At 38.2% G+C, this 20,306-nt stretch overlaps 1 protein-coding gene across 1 annotated transcript; it reads left to right on the plus strand.

The window, feature by feature from the left end:
• The first annotated feature begins 10,834 nt into the window (after positions 1–10,834).
• On the plus strand, positions 10,835–20,002 carry LOC139711815 (nociceptin receptor-like). Its single transcript, XM_071623666.1, has 3 exons — positions 10,835–11,176; positions 13,290–13,425; positions 19,404–20,002. Exons 1-3 carry the CDS (start codon positions 10,835–10,837, stop codon positions 20,000–20,002), a joined length of 1,077 nt encoding a protein of 358 aa, XP_071479767.1.
• Positions 20,003–20,306: the final 304 nt, after the last annotated feature.

A 20,306-nucleotide genomic window follows, 5' to 3' on the forward strand; every position in this document is an offset into this window, starting at 1 on the left:
TGAATCCTTGATAAATCTTCAATATTACAATGTCGAGGTTTTTTACGCAAAGTACTTTCGCCTTTTCTGCCGGGAATATGACTAGTTTTCCTTTTCTCATTCTGTCATTTCTTAAAGCAAGCAAAGAAAATAGATGAATATAATCATGTCAGTAAAAAAAAACCCAAAGGTTTAATTGGTATCACACATTAGCTGGACTCTTATTCATATTCTTTAGAGTAAGACTGTGTGTAGCCGTGTGTCAAACCGTGTTATATGTGTATCATGTAAAATGACATTTATTTGATCTTGAATGTTTGTAGTGAATAAACTCTATTTGCGAAAAAAATACTTGTTTTCACAAACGCACGTATTCTATATTCAAATAAGTCAATTTCCACCGTGTGCATTGAGAGGGCAATGTGGTACAAAACACTGCGTAATGGTATATTTATAAACTTCAACAGAATTTAGGCCTACACAGTGGCGGATCCAGGTGAGGGCGCACCGGGCGCGCGTCCCCCTTTATTTTTTATTTTTTGTTCAAACGAAATACGTAAAAAGAAAAAATGGAGGGGGCGCATTCGCCCCTTTTCATTTTGTAAAGGCGCCCTGCCCCCTTTACCATGTGTACAGAATTCCTGGATCCGCCACTGCAACTTTTCTTCTTATCTGCATTTCATGAAACTGTTTCTTTAATGCATGAAAAGGCGGAAAAGTACACACACACACACAAACACACACACGCGCACACGCACACACACACACACACACACACACACACACACACACACACAATCACGTTTCAATACTCTTAAGAGGAAAGTTTGAGTCTCTATGCATGTTCTTCAAAAGAGATTTTCATGGTTAATATGATAGACAGTGTAGATACATCACAAGTTGAAGCAAACACATTTCGTTATGGTTCCTTTTCTTGTTCTTTACGCCACCATCATTTTGTTAATACATGTACCTACCCCATTTTTCTTTCGCCCTTTTATTCAGATCGAACCTCCTGATTTTTGCCAGCAAATCCAGAAGGAGGTCTATGTTTTCTTCCCCTATCACACCCCTCTTGAGGAAGATCTCAAAGAGCATGAACCCTGAAGTGATGCTCTCCTTTTCCATTTCACTGTTGATGACGTCCGACGACAGAAAGATCATGCGTTCGAGATCATTGGCGTCGAGACGATCGGCGACGGAGTAGAGCAGTGAGCGCAAGTTGTGTCGTACGGTGGGACTACGCAAAGGCGACCGCAAACGGACGCTCTGTTGCTCAGCCTCAGGCGAAACATGGGGTAAGTTCGAGCAATACGACATTTGGACTCTCTTGTGATCCGACGTTGGCAACGATCGAGGGACGCATATCACAGTTTCGCTACATTCATAGGATTATACGTGTATCTCAAATGTATAGGGTAGTGGATTATGAAAACAACATTACTCCGGTGTAGCTTCCAGTAAACTACCTTTGAAGTCCGCATGTCTTGTTACAACAAAAACGGCATGAGCGTAACTCGCGTGTGTTAGCTTATCGAACACAAAATATGCAGATTACAATGCTAATGTCACTCATCATTCCCCAGGCATCGGCAAGGCTTCATATAGTACATTGTATCACTGTCACGAGTGTGCAGTGTTGTCCCGATAACAGTATGCCTTTTCGTGTGCATACGGCGCGGAACAAAAGAAGGCACCAAAATGGCAAAAACGCCCCGAATGTCAACAATATCGCTCCAAAGGTTACCAGCGTGGAGCATGGAGGCCTCTGGATCTCGGCAATATTAGGCCTAAATCGAACCCCAAAATTTACTTTATTTACAACAAGACCTGCTTCCACAATCCAAGTTTGTTGAAAGTCATATAAATCCCTTTAGCAAACGTCATTACATTTTGCATGGTTGAAAAATAATGTCAATTCAAACTGTATTTTTTGGGGGGGGGTATTTTTTCAACAGAATGTACAATGATATGTGAACTTTGTCATGCATTTTACGAAAGTCTCCCAACATCGTGTAGGCCTATACGAAATCTTAACACGCCCCTAAGATTTTCTTAAATGAAATAACCCCCCCCCCCCCCACAAAAAAAAAAAAAAAAAAATCGTCAGTGGAGGATACGCTCCCCTGTTGTACCAAGAACAATGGTTGGTGTTTACATTCACACGGTCGGAATACATTCACGGGAAATTTATAGCGTTGCTTCCCCATTCATCAAAATGAAGCTTCCGGTTTTACTATTCTGAGGAAAGGTCTGAATGACATATTTCTTCATTATACTGTATATATATATATATATATATATATATATATATATATATATATATATCTAACCCTCTACTCCCGACCCAGCTCACCGCCCTGGGCTGGGGCTACCAGCGGCAGGGGATGGCTGGGCTCGCGCCCGGTCTGTAAGACGCGAGGGGATTTGGTTAGTGCACTCGTATAAATAGACACACCTGCCACATCATCAGCAATTCGTCAAGTTAATTTACGGACAAAAATTAAGAAAACGTTACATCAAATTCATAAAATTATTTGCCTTTTATTCAAGGGGAAAATCTCCTCTTGTTCAATCAATTTCTATCAATGATTACTTGACACTGGCGATTCAAACACTATTACACAATTTAACTGGGCATGCGCATTACAATCTCATCTCGGTTATTGTACTTACATACAGCTTCGGGTGCAAGTGCAAAAAGGGGGGGGGGGTTAATTGGGAGGGGAAATTGTCCGTGGATAACTGCAGTCATGTACGAAAGTCCTTCCTTCGCTCAGTCCTTTTCGCTGGCGCTACATGTAACTCTGCTGATGGCTGCCTTCGTCGCCTTCGACCCGTACCGCTTCCGTCGCACCGGCGGCTCGTCGCAGCATCTCCCTGACGGCTGGTATGCGGCTGCGTCGATCTGGCAGTCTGGGCTTCGCTTCACCTGCTCCTTGGCCTCATCGGGATATTAGAGGGCATCAGGGGTGGGGGTTGTACACAATTCACAATCACTTTTTACACAACTCGTCGGACAGTGGCACGGACAGGCGTTCCCATTCGAATCAGATTCCGATTTTCCGCTAATTATATCGTCATTCGAAATTACAAGCCGTTCCCCACATCAGAAATTAAAGTTCGGCCCACGGCACTACATATTAATAAATGGTCTGGCAAAAATCAATCATTGTTCAGGACGACGCCCCGCTATAATTCAATTCAGTCCACCTGTGTGTTGCCAAACGCGGTCTTTCCCCACAAACGTTCAGAAGGAAATTATGCCAACGGGCTACATCTTCAATTCTGCTGCTCTGAGGACTTCATCTTCGCTAAACTTTAAATATCTGACAGAGTTCTCTCTCAAACCGGGCAAAAGTTCTCGCAAAAATTGCTCGCAGAAGTCTCTCCCAAAATGTGTGCAGAAATCTGGGCGGAATTTCCCCAAAAGGGGTGCCGAAAGTTCCGTCCACCAAATCTCTCCAAAAATCTCCAACCTTCTCCAAAATTCTCCTGAAAATTCTGTCTTCTCCCTACAATGCATGCCCTTTTAAACTAACCCTTAAATCCCTCCTACAATTCCATTATCCAATCATTTTAATTAATTTTCCACACCTGAATTATTGACACCCCTCTTTCGACCAATCCGCTTACCTGTCCCCAACTTGACCCTCTCCTCTCACCTGCGTAACCTACCTGCGTTTCGAACCCAACCTGACACTCTCCCTTCCTCCTAATATTTATAAAACAAAACCTAGCTTCGCTACGAGCCCTTTAACTTACTCCTCCAGTAGGATTCCCGATTTAACTCGCACTACCACAATATTCTCATTAAACACCTCCCCTCCTTATTAAACATATACTCCTAACATCCTGCCGGTCCTATATATTTCTTTATCCCCTTAAAAATCACCTGATGTCTATCAAATGTCCTTCTTCTTTATTCCCTTGTCTGATTCCCTACAATGGCCTACCATGCCCTAAGCCCGCTGTCTGAACCTTATTCCCTTCCCTTTTATACCCTTTATTCATTCACCCTGTGCTTTGCCCTATCTTCTTCCTGACCCTCTAAATTCCTATTATTCCCTTTATAATGCCCATCCTATTCGGAAACCCCTTATTTTCAACTCGTTACATATATATACTATATGTATATATATATACATAATATATATATGTGTATATATATACTATATGTATATATACATATATATATATGTATGATATATATATATATATATATATATATATATATATATATACATATATATATGTATCAGCTTATGAAATGAATCTATGGTTATTGTATAAGGGTTGCAAAAGGGACACACGAAATAGCTGTTTTGTTGGTAGACAATGCGCTTTCCTCGCCAGGATAAAGCGTTTTTAGATCCATTGCCATTTTCGGTTTTTTTCATCACATTCACTTCTGTTCGTTTTTGATCAGTGACTACCAGGAAAGGCTGGTTGACTATCAGGTAAAGTCTGATTGACTATCAGGAAAAGTCTGATTGACTACGGGAAAGACCGTTGACTATCAGGAAAGTCTGATACAGTATTCCATCACGGACAAGGCACAACTACTGGCTGGGATGTCTCTTTGGGGGCCGGAGGTGTGAGGTTGCGTCAGTGGAAGACAAGATGAGGTGGGTCTCTGAACCGTTTATCTTCGTGATAGTAAATCGGAGCATGACGTTGGCAATGTAAGTTCATTGAAAAGCTATCAGGGATTCATTTTGTCATGTTTTTTAATACTGAATTCATCCTTTCATCTTTGGCTCTTCATGGAGGGAACCAGACCATGGATGCGTCGTTGCTACGCCTAACGCGCACAGACACTCTGCGCGGTTACCATGCACTGTGGCAGCAACTACCAGACTAGACGCATATCATCACAGGCAGGTTAGTTTTGACATCCGTCCGACCAGGAGCAGACGTATACCTTTGTGTGTATTCTGCTTCAGAAACGGATTTTAATCTAACATCACATCGCATCCTGGTCGCTGATGAAGAATGCGATGACTAACCTGCTTGGTGTCTTGTTTTTTTAAATCATGCGCTTTCCTCGCCAGGATAAAGCGTTTTTAGATCTATTGCCATTTTCGGTTTTTTTAATCATAATATATATATGTGTATATATATAAGTAACAAAGCTGCAACAAAGTTCATGCTGTATTCACCAACGGTTTATTTCTTCACACAAATTTTCGGGCGTCTCGCCGCCCTTTCTCAAGTGTTGATACTGAGAGAACAATAACAAAATTAAGCCATAACAATAGTATTGCAACCGTGTTACTAAGGATGCGCGCTTTAACGCATCCATGCTAGGCATCCTAACACCCAGCGCGCATCCTGGCAACAGTGCAATGTTACGTCATAATGAAATTACAATGAGTATAAAGCATACATGAAAAAACTTGGCACGACTGATACAGAAGTAATTCCTCTGAATACGCAGCTGCGGTGGTAATGTAAAAGCAGTGCATTATTTCTTTCAAAATTCAACATACACATAAATTAACTTTAATTCTAGTGTATAGATAATCTTTACATAATCTGAAATTATCATGATCAATATAAACATTCGATTTTTTTAAATCAAACTGAATCGTCACACTGATGGTTATGCAAAATATGTGCAAGCAGTTTACCATTCCTTTCAAACTTCAGCATACACATACATTAACTTCCAAATTCTGGTGAGTAGATAGTCTTTAAATAATCTGAGACTATAGCATGAATATGAAATACGTGAAAAATCATATTTTTCTTCTTTTGATTAAATAGATACGTCACAATACGTCTCGGAGTGGAAAAAAGACTGGTTCCAAGAAATGGTTAAAAGGAGCGTCAGCATTATATCACTCAAGCAATATAATGATAAGATCTATTGCAGCAGGGTATATGCGCTCACCTAATCACAGATACAGATATCACACTTGGCTCCGGCCACACCCTCCATCCGACGTCAGGGGACTGCAAAGAATGTAGTATACAGCCTTACATGCAAGCAATGTCCCCTGACTGTCTACATCGGAGAAACAACAAATTTTAGACAACGTTTCAACAATCACAAAAGCACAATCATTAGAAGTCAAACACAACATCCAGTCGCACAACACTTCAACAAACCAAATCACACACTAACAGATCTGCAATGTTGCATTTTATACAAGGACATGGAAGCATTTGAAGAAAGACACGTGAAAGAACTAAAAACAATCATCCGCACACGAAGCTTCCAGGGACAGGGCATGAACACAGATCTATCATGGCTCACGAACTACACTTTTTACAAGTAGGTGCGCCGCTTATTGTTGTATGTTCTCCCGTTTACCCTGCTGCAATAGATCTTATCATTATATTGCTTGAGTGATATAATGCTGACGCTCCTTTTAACCATTTCTTGGAACCAGTCTTTTTTCCACTCCGAGACCTATTGTGACGTATCTATTTAATCAAAAGAAGAAAAATATGATTTTTCACGTATTTCATATTCATGCTATAGTCTCAGATTATTTAAAGACTATCTACTCACCAGAATTTGGAAGTTAATGTATGTGTATGCTGAAGTTTGAAAGGAATGGTAAACTGCTTGCACATATTTTGCATAACCATCAGTGTGACGATTCAGTTTGATTTAAAAAAATCGAATGTTTATATTGATCATGATAATTTCAGATTATGTAAAGATTATCTATACACTAGAATTAAAGTTAATTTATGTGTATGTTGAATTTTGAAAGAAATAATGCACTGCTTTTACATTACCACCGCAGCTGCGTATTCAGAGGAATTACTTCTGTATCAGTCGTGCCAAGTTTTTTCATGTATGCTTTATACTCATTGTAATTTCATTATGACGTAACATTGTACTGTTGCCAGGATGCGCGCTGGGTGTTAGGATGCCTAGCATGGATGCGTTAAAGCGCGCATCCTTAGTAACACGGTTGCAATATATTGTTATGGCTTAATTTTGTTATTGTTCTCTCAGTATCAACACTTGAGAAAGGGCGGCGAGACGCCCGAAAATTTGTGTGAAGAAATAAACCGTTGGTGAATACAGCATGAACTTTGTTGCAGCTTTGTTACTTATCTTTTTATCTTGCCAACACGTGGACTACCTTATCAACATGTGTATATATATATATATATATATATATATATGTATGAGATATATATATATATATATATATATATATATATATATATATATATATATGTATGTATCAGCTTATGAAATGAATCTATAGTTATTGTATAAGGGTTGCAAAAGGGACACACGAAATAGCTGTTTTGTTGGTAGACTGTATCCAGGCCTTTGTTTGCACTAAGAACAAGAATCGTAATCTCTGTGATCACATGGTGATCAGTTGTATATATATCTATATATATGTGAATGTATGATGATGATGCAACAATCAATGAATGAAATATTTTTGAATAGTGTCAAATAAAGATGATTACATATTTTACACCCTGTGAGCTGTTCTCAAGAAATATCATCATCGTAAAACATCCCATCTCTACCTTCCATCAAATCTAACTGCAAAGACTGATGAGTGACGACTATCCATTTACTCGTTTTCATTTCAGCTATTCCTCTAAGTCATAATCTCAAGACTTATGCATCTTCCTAGTTTCCTTTAAAAAGTTAGATAAAAGGTAAACATACACAGATTGTCATATGTGACAGCATTTTTTTTTTATCACAGAAGCATAATTTATATACATAATTGTTGTTGACGATATTCACAGAGCCACGTGCTGAAAGATGTAAGTCCAGTTAAAGAAGTCATTCATCGATCAATCCACCGATCAGCCTTTGTGGAATACGGGCAGTAACAGTAAAACACAAACAAACAAACAAACAAACTAATAAAAGACAATAAACACACACACAAACAAACAAATGCAAATAGATATCAAAGTAGTGAGGGGGCGAGAAAAGTGATTATTTCACAGATCTCTGTAGTTTTTAGTGATCAATTTGCTTCACAGCACGTGGAAAAAACAACAAACAAAACAAAACAAAACAAAGCAAAACAAAAAGCTATAAATTGTGTTGGAACATAGGACTCGGAAATTGGTTCTAACTTTGGCAACAGACGATGACCAGGAAAATTTGGTAACGGCGTGAAGCCATACGACTCTGGTAGATTATACTGACGATTAGCAATTACAAGTTCATGTACCATGTGGCATAACAACATTTTATGATCCTGAAGTTTCCTTATTCTTTTAATCAATTTGGAGTTGTAAAGTGTGAAATTTGAATGAAGTATTCTCTTTCTGGGTTAAAGTCCTTCATGAATTCAACATATTGTGGGATCAAGGTCGAAAAAAAGCACTTCAAATGGTGGAAAAATATTCGTATGAAGTATTCTTCATCGTGGCATTGTTTAACTGATCCTGAAAAAAAAAACAACAACACACAAATCTTAGAAAGTTATATTCTCAAAATACCAGATTAAGCGCATTATAGTTTTCAATATCATTACTATTACTGGTTATTATGTCATTACTGGCAAATAAATCTTAGTGCAACATCGCCGTGAATAGCAGCATTACTGTTCATCTCCTAAATTAGATTGAAATAGAAAAGAAACAGCTAGGGAAAAGAAAACAAACAGAAACTATTCGGTCCCCTTTTTATACCAATTGAAGACCTGAATATAAGAACGACTCAAGTCCAATTTTGGGTCAAATTCAGTTTGACATGGGAAATTGTAGCTTATGCATGGACTCATCTTATGTATAAATGATAAATCCTAATTACCCCTGGAAGTACCTGAAATGAATGAGTGAAAATTTATATAAATGTAAGAATGACCCAAGTCCAGGACAGGACTTGGGTCATTCTTACATTCATATTATAGCGCCCTCTCTCAACGCTTCTTTCATCTATACAGCAGCCTATACTGTATCGATTCAAAGAACGACCCAAGTCCATCACACAAAATGGCCTCTCCACAATTAATGTAAGTATGTTCTAATTTGTGTATACAATGTTACCTTCCCATCACAGTTAAATAGAGTTTTATTGGAAAAATAAAAAAGATATGAAATTTTTTTAAGTTTTCTCGAAATGACCTTCCATGGACTTGGGTCGTTCTTATGTTCAGATACTCAATTATCTACATTGTCACACTTGAACTTTACACAGACATGATAAAAAAGAACAAGTTTTGGTTTGTTGCCTAGCTTGGTAATGGATCTAGTTATTATGAAAACTAAGAAAACTCGTAGAAACGACTTGCTAAGTTGCGATGCAGCGTCAGTGTTCCAGTGGCGGATCCAGAGGGGGGCGCAACCGGCGCACGCCCCCCTTTATTTTTGGTAAAAAACAAAAGAAATAAAAAGAAAAACAATGAAATGAAACCCGGAAGTGGCACCAGAAATATTAGTCACGCCCCCCCCCCCCCCCCCCCCTTTACAGAATTCCTGGATCCGCCTCTGGTGTTCAGTCTTGCTAATGAACCCTGCAGTAGCCAACAGCAGCGAACAACGAAGTGATGGGTTGTCTGACTCGGGCTTCTTTACTCACACATACAACGAATAAAGAGTTTACAGCGTCGCAAGAACAACTACAGATATATATAATGTTCTTGATAATATAGGCCTATACATGCTCGCTGAGAATGGAAACCTATGTTGAACGTAAAATAATAATAAAAAAATAACCCTATACACAATGAGTGTATGGGGGATGGGGAGGGGAAGGGAGGGGGAAGGGAGGGGGAAGGGGAAAGTTTGTTTGTTTCCTTGCATTGACAACGGATCAATAGTTTTGTGTTTGATTCGCAGACGCTGTGTCATTTGTGACAAGGCTGTTTATTGTATGGAATATGTCGCTTGCAATTATCGATCGCTATGGCATGGCTCGACACTAACTTTTTTGTTTGGTGGCCCGATGGGGCCACCAAAATCCTAAATTTCAAATTTTTGGTGGCCCGAGAGAAAAATTTGGTGACCCGAAAAAACAACAATAAAAAACATTAAAAGTCCTTTTTTTAAAATGAGTCAAATATTTAAGATTTATGATAGTAAGAATTAGAAGTTGGACATATCTACTCATAAATAAACTTCAACAAACTTGCAACACTCACTCTCAGGCATTCATTCAGTCCTTTTCATCCATCCTTTGAACAAATTTAACTGCTAATTTCCGGCGCAAAAAGTTACGGATTTATTGACATACTTTTCAAAAAATTTTGGTGGCCCGAGGCGGGCCACCAAATTTGCCCTTTTTTGAAATTTGGTGGCCCGATTTTCATTTTTGGTGGCCCCGGGCCACCGGGCCACCGTTAGTGTCGAGCCCTGGCTATGGAGACTCATCATTCCTAACTATTAACATAAGTGAGCGCTTATTTCTGACTCCATGCATTTGAGAAACGTCATTACAGTAACTCGTTCTTTAGCAAGTGTAAAACCACGATTAATATTGCATGCATCAAATATGCTAGCACACACATTATTATGTGATAAATGTAGATAATCAAGCCATAAAAACAACCGTATCGACCCAACATGAGCCCCCTTGAAATATCCACTCTGCTTTGATAAATAGTATACTGAGTATTACGCTGATATCACATGCTTCCTCGTTGCGCGGAAAATAAAAGGGTATCCTTTAGAAGTGGTCGCAACACACGACCTCAAAAGGAAATGTTGGAGAACATTTCCGAGGCCAGTTAAGTGTACTACGCCGCTACGCAGGTTTCCACTTAACTGCATTGGTATCGCGAGCACTCAGCACACTGCAGTGATTTAAAACACTGGGACCTCAAAGCGTGCAGCGGCAAAGAAAGGTTTGAATTCACTGGAAAACAGCTAGAGCAAATCCCACATCAAACAACTTGTCGAACCCAACATGGCAAGCAACGACAGCTCCTACAACGGTCTCGACTCTGCCGATTTCGAGGCTTTAATGAGGCGCATAAACACGACATTCAAGGTTGGATTCTCCTTCTCGCTGCCTGTAACCGTCATCGGCCTGTTGGCCAACGCACTCGTGCTCTACGTCATCCTGCGAGACAAGAAAATGATGAGAGCCGTCTACAATGTCTACGTGATCAACCTCTTCGTGGCGAGTTTCATCCTCCTCTTCGTTTGGGGAGGCTTTGCAACAGTAGCTTACGGTCTCTACGCCTTTCGTGGTTTTTCGATCTACAGGGACATGGCAATTCAGAAAGGGATTTTCGGCTCACAAACGGTTAGTGATGGGACATTTTCATGACCCAGAAAGTTTACGCACCGCTTAATGAATGTTTATACATTCTGTGCTAATGATTTGTTGGACTGGACAGCACAGTTTGTCTCCCCCCTTTTTTTTTTTTGAGGGGGCGGCGAATAGGATTAGCTGAATTATTACCAGTTTACACGCACATTATTACTCTTGCATAATAATGGTATTATGATAGATTAGGGATACGAGTGAATGAATTTCGTGGATATGATCCATGTACGCCTAATTGTTATCGCTGTCTTTGAAAGCTGCAGTTCTATAGAGAACAGAGATATAATTATGTTTTGGTCCTGGGCCCCATTTCATAAAACGGTAATGTGATAACAACTCTTTCCGGAATGACAGTTGCCATGGTAACAACACGAATCCAGCTTCCTGATTGACTGTTGCTATGGGAGTTGCCATTCCAGCAAGAGTTGCTATCCTATATTATAACATATTTTATGGAATGGGACCCAAGTTCTACTCTCGGGGTTTTAGGGGGGAGTAGTCCCCTTTCTGGCATCGAGATCCGATACATGTGTATATCATCTGAAAATGGAATCTTTGTTAAACTAGAGCTCTTGCATCCCCACAGAAGACGTAAAAGGCACTACCAGAGCAAAGGAGCATATAGCGGAGCGCTGAGCATGCTGAGTGTGAGATTGAGGTGGGGAGGGGTGTTGTGAAAGAGGAAGGAATGGATAGCAACTTAAAGGACACGTTCACCTTCATAGACATGTGGATTGAATAAATGCAGCAATATATAGTAGAACACATCAGTGAGAGTTTGAGGAAAATCGGACAATCCGTTCAAAAGTTATGAATCTTTATAAGTTTCTGCTCAGTCACTGCTGGATGAGAAGACTACTACAGCTGATGATGTCACATGAGTACAGCGATATAAAGAAAATATAAAGAAAATTCAACATATTTTCACTTTTCTCACATAATAAGAGAATGATGGACTTCCCTCTTTCAGAAGGCAGGGGGAATAATATTACCCTTAACATGCGTCAGTGACAAGTCAAGAAAATGTGCACTTTTTAAAAAAAGTACATTTTGTGAAATTCTCTTTATATTTTCCTTATACTGTTGTACGCATGTGACATTATCAGCTGTAGTAGTCTTCTCATCCAGCCTTCAGTCAGCAGAAACTTCAAAAATTCATAACTTTTGAACGGATTGTCCGATTTTCCTCAAACAAACAATGAACAACGAATGTGTATAAACCAGATGACCAGAATGATCCGACAATTAACACTTACTGGGAAAGCATCCATTTCGTTATTTTGCTTTAAATGTACAATGTATTAACAATCTCTTTCTATTGATACATGTATTCCCAATTACCACTTTTGATGTCAGGTATGGATGTGCTGGCAAGCAGCATTTATAAGAATCAGACTCATGACATGCTTTACAACAATCCACATTTCTCTGTGACCGCTTAACCAAATTGAATGGGCTTTTCTGCAAAATAGAGCTAAAGTGTTATATTTTAAGACCCTGAAATAGCATTAGGACAGTTTCATCATATTGGGTGTTATCAATGCGAAAATCCGATTGTCATTTTTGGGGGACATACTGCCTGAATAACCATTACATATGCTTATCTCAGTAAATCTAAAGGGATGGTATGATTTTGGTTTAGATGCGGCTTCAGGTTTTCATCTCTTTTTGTGAGATAATGAGAACCCTCTTATGAAATATGAAAGAGTAAGTAATTATAAGAGGGATTCGAAATTTATTTTATGAAAATCTGTTTTGAAATGACTGAGATATCCAAAACAAAGTAAAACAAATCAATTCTAATAAAAGGTGGGACCCACCGTTTATTTGGATTGCTTTGTTTTACTTTAATAAGTCACTTAGTCACTTTGCTAAAATTGAATACTTGCTTTAACCCCCCCCCCCCCCTCAAAAAAAGAGAGTCATATAGTCAATAATTGTGAAAAATAGTCTGGGTATGTATGTATGTACAATGTATGTATATTTGCAGATTCATTAGCTTATGTAAATGCAGTCAAAACTTGTATAAACCATGGGAGTGTATCTAAATCACCCTTGTGGACTATTTGGACGATCTTCACTTTAACAGGCGATTTTGACGATCAACAGTCTCACCATAACAGTCTTGGCAATCGATCGTTACTTCGTCATCGCCGATCCAGCTGGCCGGCTGGGTTGGCGGACCATAAAGAACGCCCGCATCGTCTGCGGAGTCATCTGGGCTGGTATGTCACATCTACGTCATAGTCATTCGTTTTAGCTAATTGATTTCTGTTCTTGCTTTGGAGGTCGTAATTTCATTAATCTAGTCTCAGCTGCGCGCAGGGCCAAAGATATATAGGGTTGTCATATAACCTCTATGAAATGACTTTGTTTAAGTACATGGAAGCATTACAAACAAGGGAGAGGTTGCCTTCCAGCTGGCTATAACAATTTTCAAGACATTTTGATAACGCCCTCATTAAATTTCTCAGGTTCCAAGGAAAAGGAAATACATTTTTATAAGAATGAAATGTCTGGATGAATAGCAAAATCATGCAAACTCCTTTTTCATTACCGAGCCTTTGGCTGGATAATCCTTTGGTTCAAACAATTCCACTTGAGTGGTTACAGTGATTTTTTAGTATGTAATTTTCGCACATGCAGTGGTTTTTCCTCTTTTTCTGTTTTCCTGTATTCCCTTCTGTATTTTTTCCCACCGGGGACCGTCCCTTTGTCCGTGTTTGTATATTATACAGCTGGTGTCCGCCATTCAGTGGACCAGTTTCATTAAGTCTTCAATTACTGTTGTGAGCAGCATAGAGTTACACGGTATGCACGATCTTTAAACACATAGTGAAACTCCCCTGTTGGTTATTTATTCCATGTCACACCAGATCTCAACATGCCTTGCTTGTTGCTCTTTTATTCTGGATCTTTTCCGTTTTAAATGGACTATTCTTCTTTTTTTTGTATTTGATTTGAATTTTATACACCTAGATAAAAAGAAATATATTTTAAAGGTCCTTACATAATTAAATGATTATTGTTGAGATTGGGTAAATGTTAAACGATATTAAAGGACAAGTCAACCTTCATATACATAAGGATTGAGAGAATGCAGCAATTTGTAGAACACATCAGTGAAAGTTTGAGGAAAATCGGACAATCCGTTCAAAAGTTACGAATATTTTAAGTATCTGCGCAGTCACTGCTGGAAGAGAAGACTACATGTACTACAGTTTATGATGTCACATGCGTACAACTATATAAGGAAAATAAAAAGAGAATTTCACAAAACTTTACTTTTTAAATAAAGTGCACAGTTCTTCGACTTGCTACTGACGTATGTTAAGGGTAATATTATTCCCCCTGCCTTCTGAAAGAGAGAAGTCGAGTGTTCTTTTGTTATGCGAGAAAAATGGAAATATGTTGAATTTTCTTTATTCTTTCTTTATATTGTTGTACTCATGTGACATCACAAGCTATAGTAGTCTTTTCATCCAGCCGTGACTGAGCAGAAACTTCAAAAATTCATAACTTTTTAACGGATTGTCTGATTTTGCTCAAACTCTCACTGATGTGTTCTACTAATATTGCTGCATTCACTCAACACACCTGTCTATGAAGGTGAACTTGTCCTTTAAGTAATCATTATTCTGTTGTCATTGTTGCGAGTTGTCAGCTATAATGACAAGTTTCTTTACATCATAATACTGATTTTGTTTGTTATGATCTTCTCGACCAGTAGAGCTCGATTCGAAATTGAGCTTTTTCCTTTTTTTTGTACGTATTTTTTGATCGCTATGGAGCGTCCTTATGTTTCATTGAAAGTAATTCAGTTGAGATGTGCAAAACAATCGCTAATTTTGTAATTCATAAAATGAAGTTCCATGATGATTTATCATGTCGCACCTAGCACCCTTCTTCACTCCCACACATCCATCAGCGCACATACACTCCACACACGTTCACACACACGCACACGTACAACCGCACACAAACACTCACACACTTACCCATTCTCACACACACACGTTACATACAACGTTCCTGGTCCTCATAATGTCTCTTTTAATGAACCTTCATATAACAATTACGGATTTAAGTGATGTATATTTTGACCAGAATTTAGCAACTCAAAGCAGATATTATACCATTTCTGACTTTAATACAAGTATCATTTCACAAATTGAACCGAACTGGTAATCTTGCATATGACAGTTGAAGCAACCCTATACAATTTGGAACAAACTCGACTAACAACTTCAGTTTATTTCACTGGAATGCCAGAAGTTTAAACAAGAACTTTGAGTCTTTGGAATCACTTCTTTCTTCAAAATTTTCCCTTTTCTGTAATAGGTATAACGGAAACATGGTTACGCCACACCTCCCCTAACCTATTTAATATTGATAATTATAAAGTGATTCGTTTCGATCGTAAAATTGGTAGAGGTGGTGGGGTAGCCCCTTATGTCAATAATGAATTACGGTTTAAGGTTAGAAGTGATATTCATATTGAAGGCTGTGAGGATTTGTTAATTATTAATGAAAAACATAGAAACAGAATTGTTGGTGTTATCTATACCGACCACCTCATAATGCAGCAAATATATTTTTAAACCATCTTGAGGAAGTTTTGAATATGGTTACTTATGAAAATAAAGAAATTTATTTTATGGGTAATTACAATATTGATATGATGAAATCTGATACGTTAACTTTAGAGTTATTAAATATATTTACATCATTTGCTTTTCATTCTCATATTAAAAATCCCACGAGAATAATGCAAAATTCTAGAACACTTTTGGATGATATTTTTTCGAATTGTATTGATACAAACAAGTTCATCAATGGTATACTTTATTATGATGTATCTGATCACCTGCCCGTGCACTTTCACTATCTCACTACATTCAGAATTGATGGTGAATACAAAAAAAAATAACACACAGGTGGTAAAGGAAAGAATCGGATGAGATTATAGAAGTTTTAATATCTGATTTACCAGGAATATTGGAATGATGTGTTGTTGTTTTTTTTAATCAGATGCAGATAAGGCATGTAATCTTTTTTTTTTTTTTGATAGGTTCTTGTTTTATTATAATACGAACATACCACTGATTAAAAGGAAATTCAGTAGAAAGAATAAGCACCCTTGGATTACCAAGGGAATAATGCGTTCAATAAAAATTCGTAATAAATTATATAAAAAAGTAATTGTTAATCAAAATGATAATAATTGTGATAAGTGTAAAAAATATCGAAATAACTTGAACAGTTTTATTCGGTTGTCACGTAAGATGTATTATTCTGAGAAATTTGAAAATAACTCAAATAATGTGAACGGCTTATGGGTAACCGTAAATGGAATTACAGGTAAAAATGATAAAGAAAATGTTTCAGTATCTTATGACAATGATAAAGAGTATCCCATGCATTTAACACTTATTTTACTAATATAGGTCCAAAATTAGCATCAAATATTGCTAATAATTCTAATATTAATTTTACAAAGCATCTTCCCCATCATTTCCATATGACATTTTTTCATACTCCAACAGATGAGGAAGAAGTACTTCAGATTGTTAGAAATCTTAAGTCTGTAGGTCAACCGGCCATGACGGACTTTGTGTGTGTCTACTGAAGAAAAATTATTTTCAGTATAGTTAAACCTCTTACGTATATTTTTAATTTATCTATTTGTACCGGCAAATGTCCTACTTCTTTTAATATAGCTAAAGTGATTCCGATTTTTAAGAAAGACGATCCTTCACTTTTGACAAATTACCGACCGATTTCCATATTACCCTGTATGTGTAAAATTCTGGAGAAAGTTATTCATAAACGGTTGTATATTTTCTTAAATACCAATCATTTGCTTGTCGCTAACCAATTCGGATTCAGAAAAAAAAAACACTCTGCTGATTATGCTATTGTCCAATTATTGAATAAGGTGACAGAATGTTTTGCGAATAAAGAGCATCTGATTGGCGTTTTTATGGATTTGTCAAAGGCATTTGACACCATATCAACCATGACATTTTGATTAATAAACTGATGAGATATGGTATCCGAGGTATAGCCCTATCCTGGATTTGTGATTATTTATCCAACAGAAAACAATATGTAGCATTTCATTCTTCAGAATCTTCCAAATCCAATATTACATGCGTTGTCCCCCAGGGTCCCAAATTGGGTCCTCTACTTTTTCTGATTATATTAATGATATTATAAATTCATCCTCGTCTCTTAGTGCTATACGTTTTGCTGATGATACAAATATTTTTTATTCTCATAAAGTATTTGAAAGTCTTATTACCACATCAAATTTGGAGATAAGTAAAGTATCTCAATGGTTTTTATGTAATACACTGTCACTTAATATTTCTAAGACAAATTTTGTGAGATTTAAGCTTCATAATACTTTGAATATTAATTGTACTGATTATTGTATTTATATTGACGAACAGCCAATTGTTGAAAAGACATCTAATAAATTCTTAGGTATTACCATTGATTCAAATTTGTCTTGGAATGATCATTTACACAATGTTCATACACTGTACTTCAGTTTCTAGAGGCATCGGAATTTTATACCACCTGAGAAACTTGGTTTCTCAGAAATCTTTGCTTATATTGTATCATGCTTTGATATTACCTTAACTTACGTATTGTAATATTGTGTGGGGAAATTGTGGTACAACTAAAACAAACTCAATATTACTTTTACAAAAATGAGCTATGCGGTTGATTACAAACTCCCACTACTTATCTCCCTCTGACCCGTTGTTTTCTCAATTAAAAACATTGAAGATTAATGAGATTCATACTTTTCAGACGGCAATTTTTTATGCACAAATACACGTTCAACCAACTTCCCTTGGAGTTCAATGATTTCGTAATTCCTAATTTCAATATTCATTCCTAACCAACTCGCCGTTCATCTGATTATCATCTTGAAAACCCAAGAATTGTTTTAGCACAAAAATCGTTAAAACATCATGGTCCTGATGTTTGGAATTTTTGACCCGATAACCATAAGTAATGTAACTTTATTCATTTATTTAAAAGACATCTTAAAGATATGATGTTAACTTAATATGTATCTGAGTATTAGAGCATGTTGCTATTTATCTGTTTTATTTTTTTCACTTCTATAGTTAAAGTAAGGGCTCCGAATTGAACGTATATACTCAACAAACATGAACATTAACACATATTCACAACTCATTTCCACGCAAACATATCTTGCACAATGCGCACCGCTGCACTTTTTCCCCCTCATTCTTCCCTCCCTTTCTCCTTATCGCCACTAAGTGAGTGGTGACGTATAATGTATGTTATATTCTTACAATGTTGTATTGTTTAGACAATCATTTCTGAGGCCATTGTCCTCGTCAAGCGCTTGCTTATGATGATGGTCTCCTGAATTTCTGTACATCAAGAATTGCCTGATTTGTCTTTGAGCAAGAGATATACTGTAACTTATGTTTGCATAAATGTATGCAAAAAATTGTTTATTTTCGTTTTGCATTGTGTCAGGGGATAAAGTTGAATATTTGAATTAATCGTTTATTTGTTTCAACTGTCAGATTCAATTTATACTGTGCTTAATTTGTTTGTTCATTTGACTTTGTATTTCATTTATGTATGAAAAAGAAATTCATAAATAAAATCAGAATCAGAATTATCTCGAGCCGAATTTCGTCGCGCGAAAAGTACACCTTTACCGCAGATTTGGGAACGCACACAGAGGCGGATCCAGGGAGGACCGCAACCGGCGCACGCCCCCCTCCTCTATTTTTTGTTGAAACAAAAGAAATAAAAAGAAAAAAATGGGGGGAGGGGTGCGTGCGCCCCCCCTTTAATTTTGTAAACGCGCCCCCTCTTTACGGAATTCCTGGATCCGCCCCTGGCATATGCAGGTGGGGGCATTGCATAGGCTCTTTAAACGCCTCTGTGATGAGACTTTGTGATAAGAAAACTTATTGAAACTATCATATTTACATCAGCAGTAGTCATTAGAATTGGATTTCAGAGGACATGCTAACAATTTTATATTTAGAAAAGACTTAGGCATTACATTAAACAGGATAAAAGTCATTGGTGATTTCCATGCAAATTAAAGGAGTCTTTGATGTGAATTTACCAAGTGACTATAGTTTGGCACCGCTTATTACTCACTGCACTCAACACCTCACTCCTTTGGTACATGCAGTGGGAATCCTCGCAGGGGTCGTCACTCTACCGATTGACATAACTTGGGGACTAGCCGCTGCCTTCAAGTTCAGCACGACAGCCCTTGTGCTGGCCTACCTGGTTCCCTTGCTGGTCATCGCAGTCTCCATCGGTTTGACCTTACGGGCGGCGGCCGCCCACCGTCGCTTGCAGGATTCGTCGGTCAGCCATCAAAATATAACGCTGAAGCTTCGATTTCTGACCGTCGTGGGCAGCTTTTCGCTGTCGTTCATGATTTGTTGGGGCTACTGGCACGCCTACTACATGGCGACGTGGATTATGATTCAGAATGGGCGCTACTATCATTTCGACGTGATCCTTCACATGGCGCTCTATATCCTTTCTAACTTGCTCATTTTTGTCAACGCGACTCTCAACCCTGTCCTCTACGTCTTGACGCGAGGCTACTTACGACGTCGTGTGTGGAGCTTGCTTCGGTGCTCATCCACGAGTTCAACCAGTGAGGTAGCTAACGAAGCAGATATGCTGTCTACCGACGTCAGCTCCATGATGAAAACGGAGATGCCAATTTTGCCGGCAAAAGCTGCAGGAGAAATTGGAGTTCTTAAAGATTATTGAGGGAAACCACCCCCCCCCCCCCCCCACACACACACACATTGAATAGACACACCTCCTATGTATCTATGCTGAAACTATGTATATAAGGACCTTGATGTGAGAGCTATTAAGCGACGGAATCGAATCATCAGAAATTTTGTTGGACTCTGTCCATACTATTGAATCTACGCTATTACCGATTATTGCGTTTACCGATGTGTTGGCTCAGTGAGTGGAGCGGCTGCCCTCACAATCGGGAGGTCGTGGGTTCAAACCCCGGCCGCGTCATACCAAAAGACGTTAAAAGATGGGAGTTGCTGCTACC

This window comes from Diadema antillarum, unplaced genomic scaffold (genome assembly GCF_040938485.1).
Source record: "Diadema antillarum isolate AM-2024a unplaced genomic scaffold, OU_Dant_1.0 seq00001705_RagTag, whole genome shotgun sequence".
Taxonomy (NCBI): domain Eukaryota; kingdom Metazoa; phylum Echinodermata; class Echinoidea; order Diadematoida; family Diadematidae; genus Diadema; species Diadema antillarum.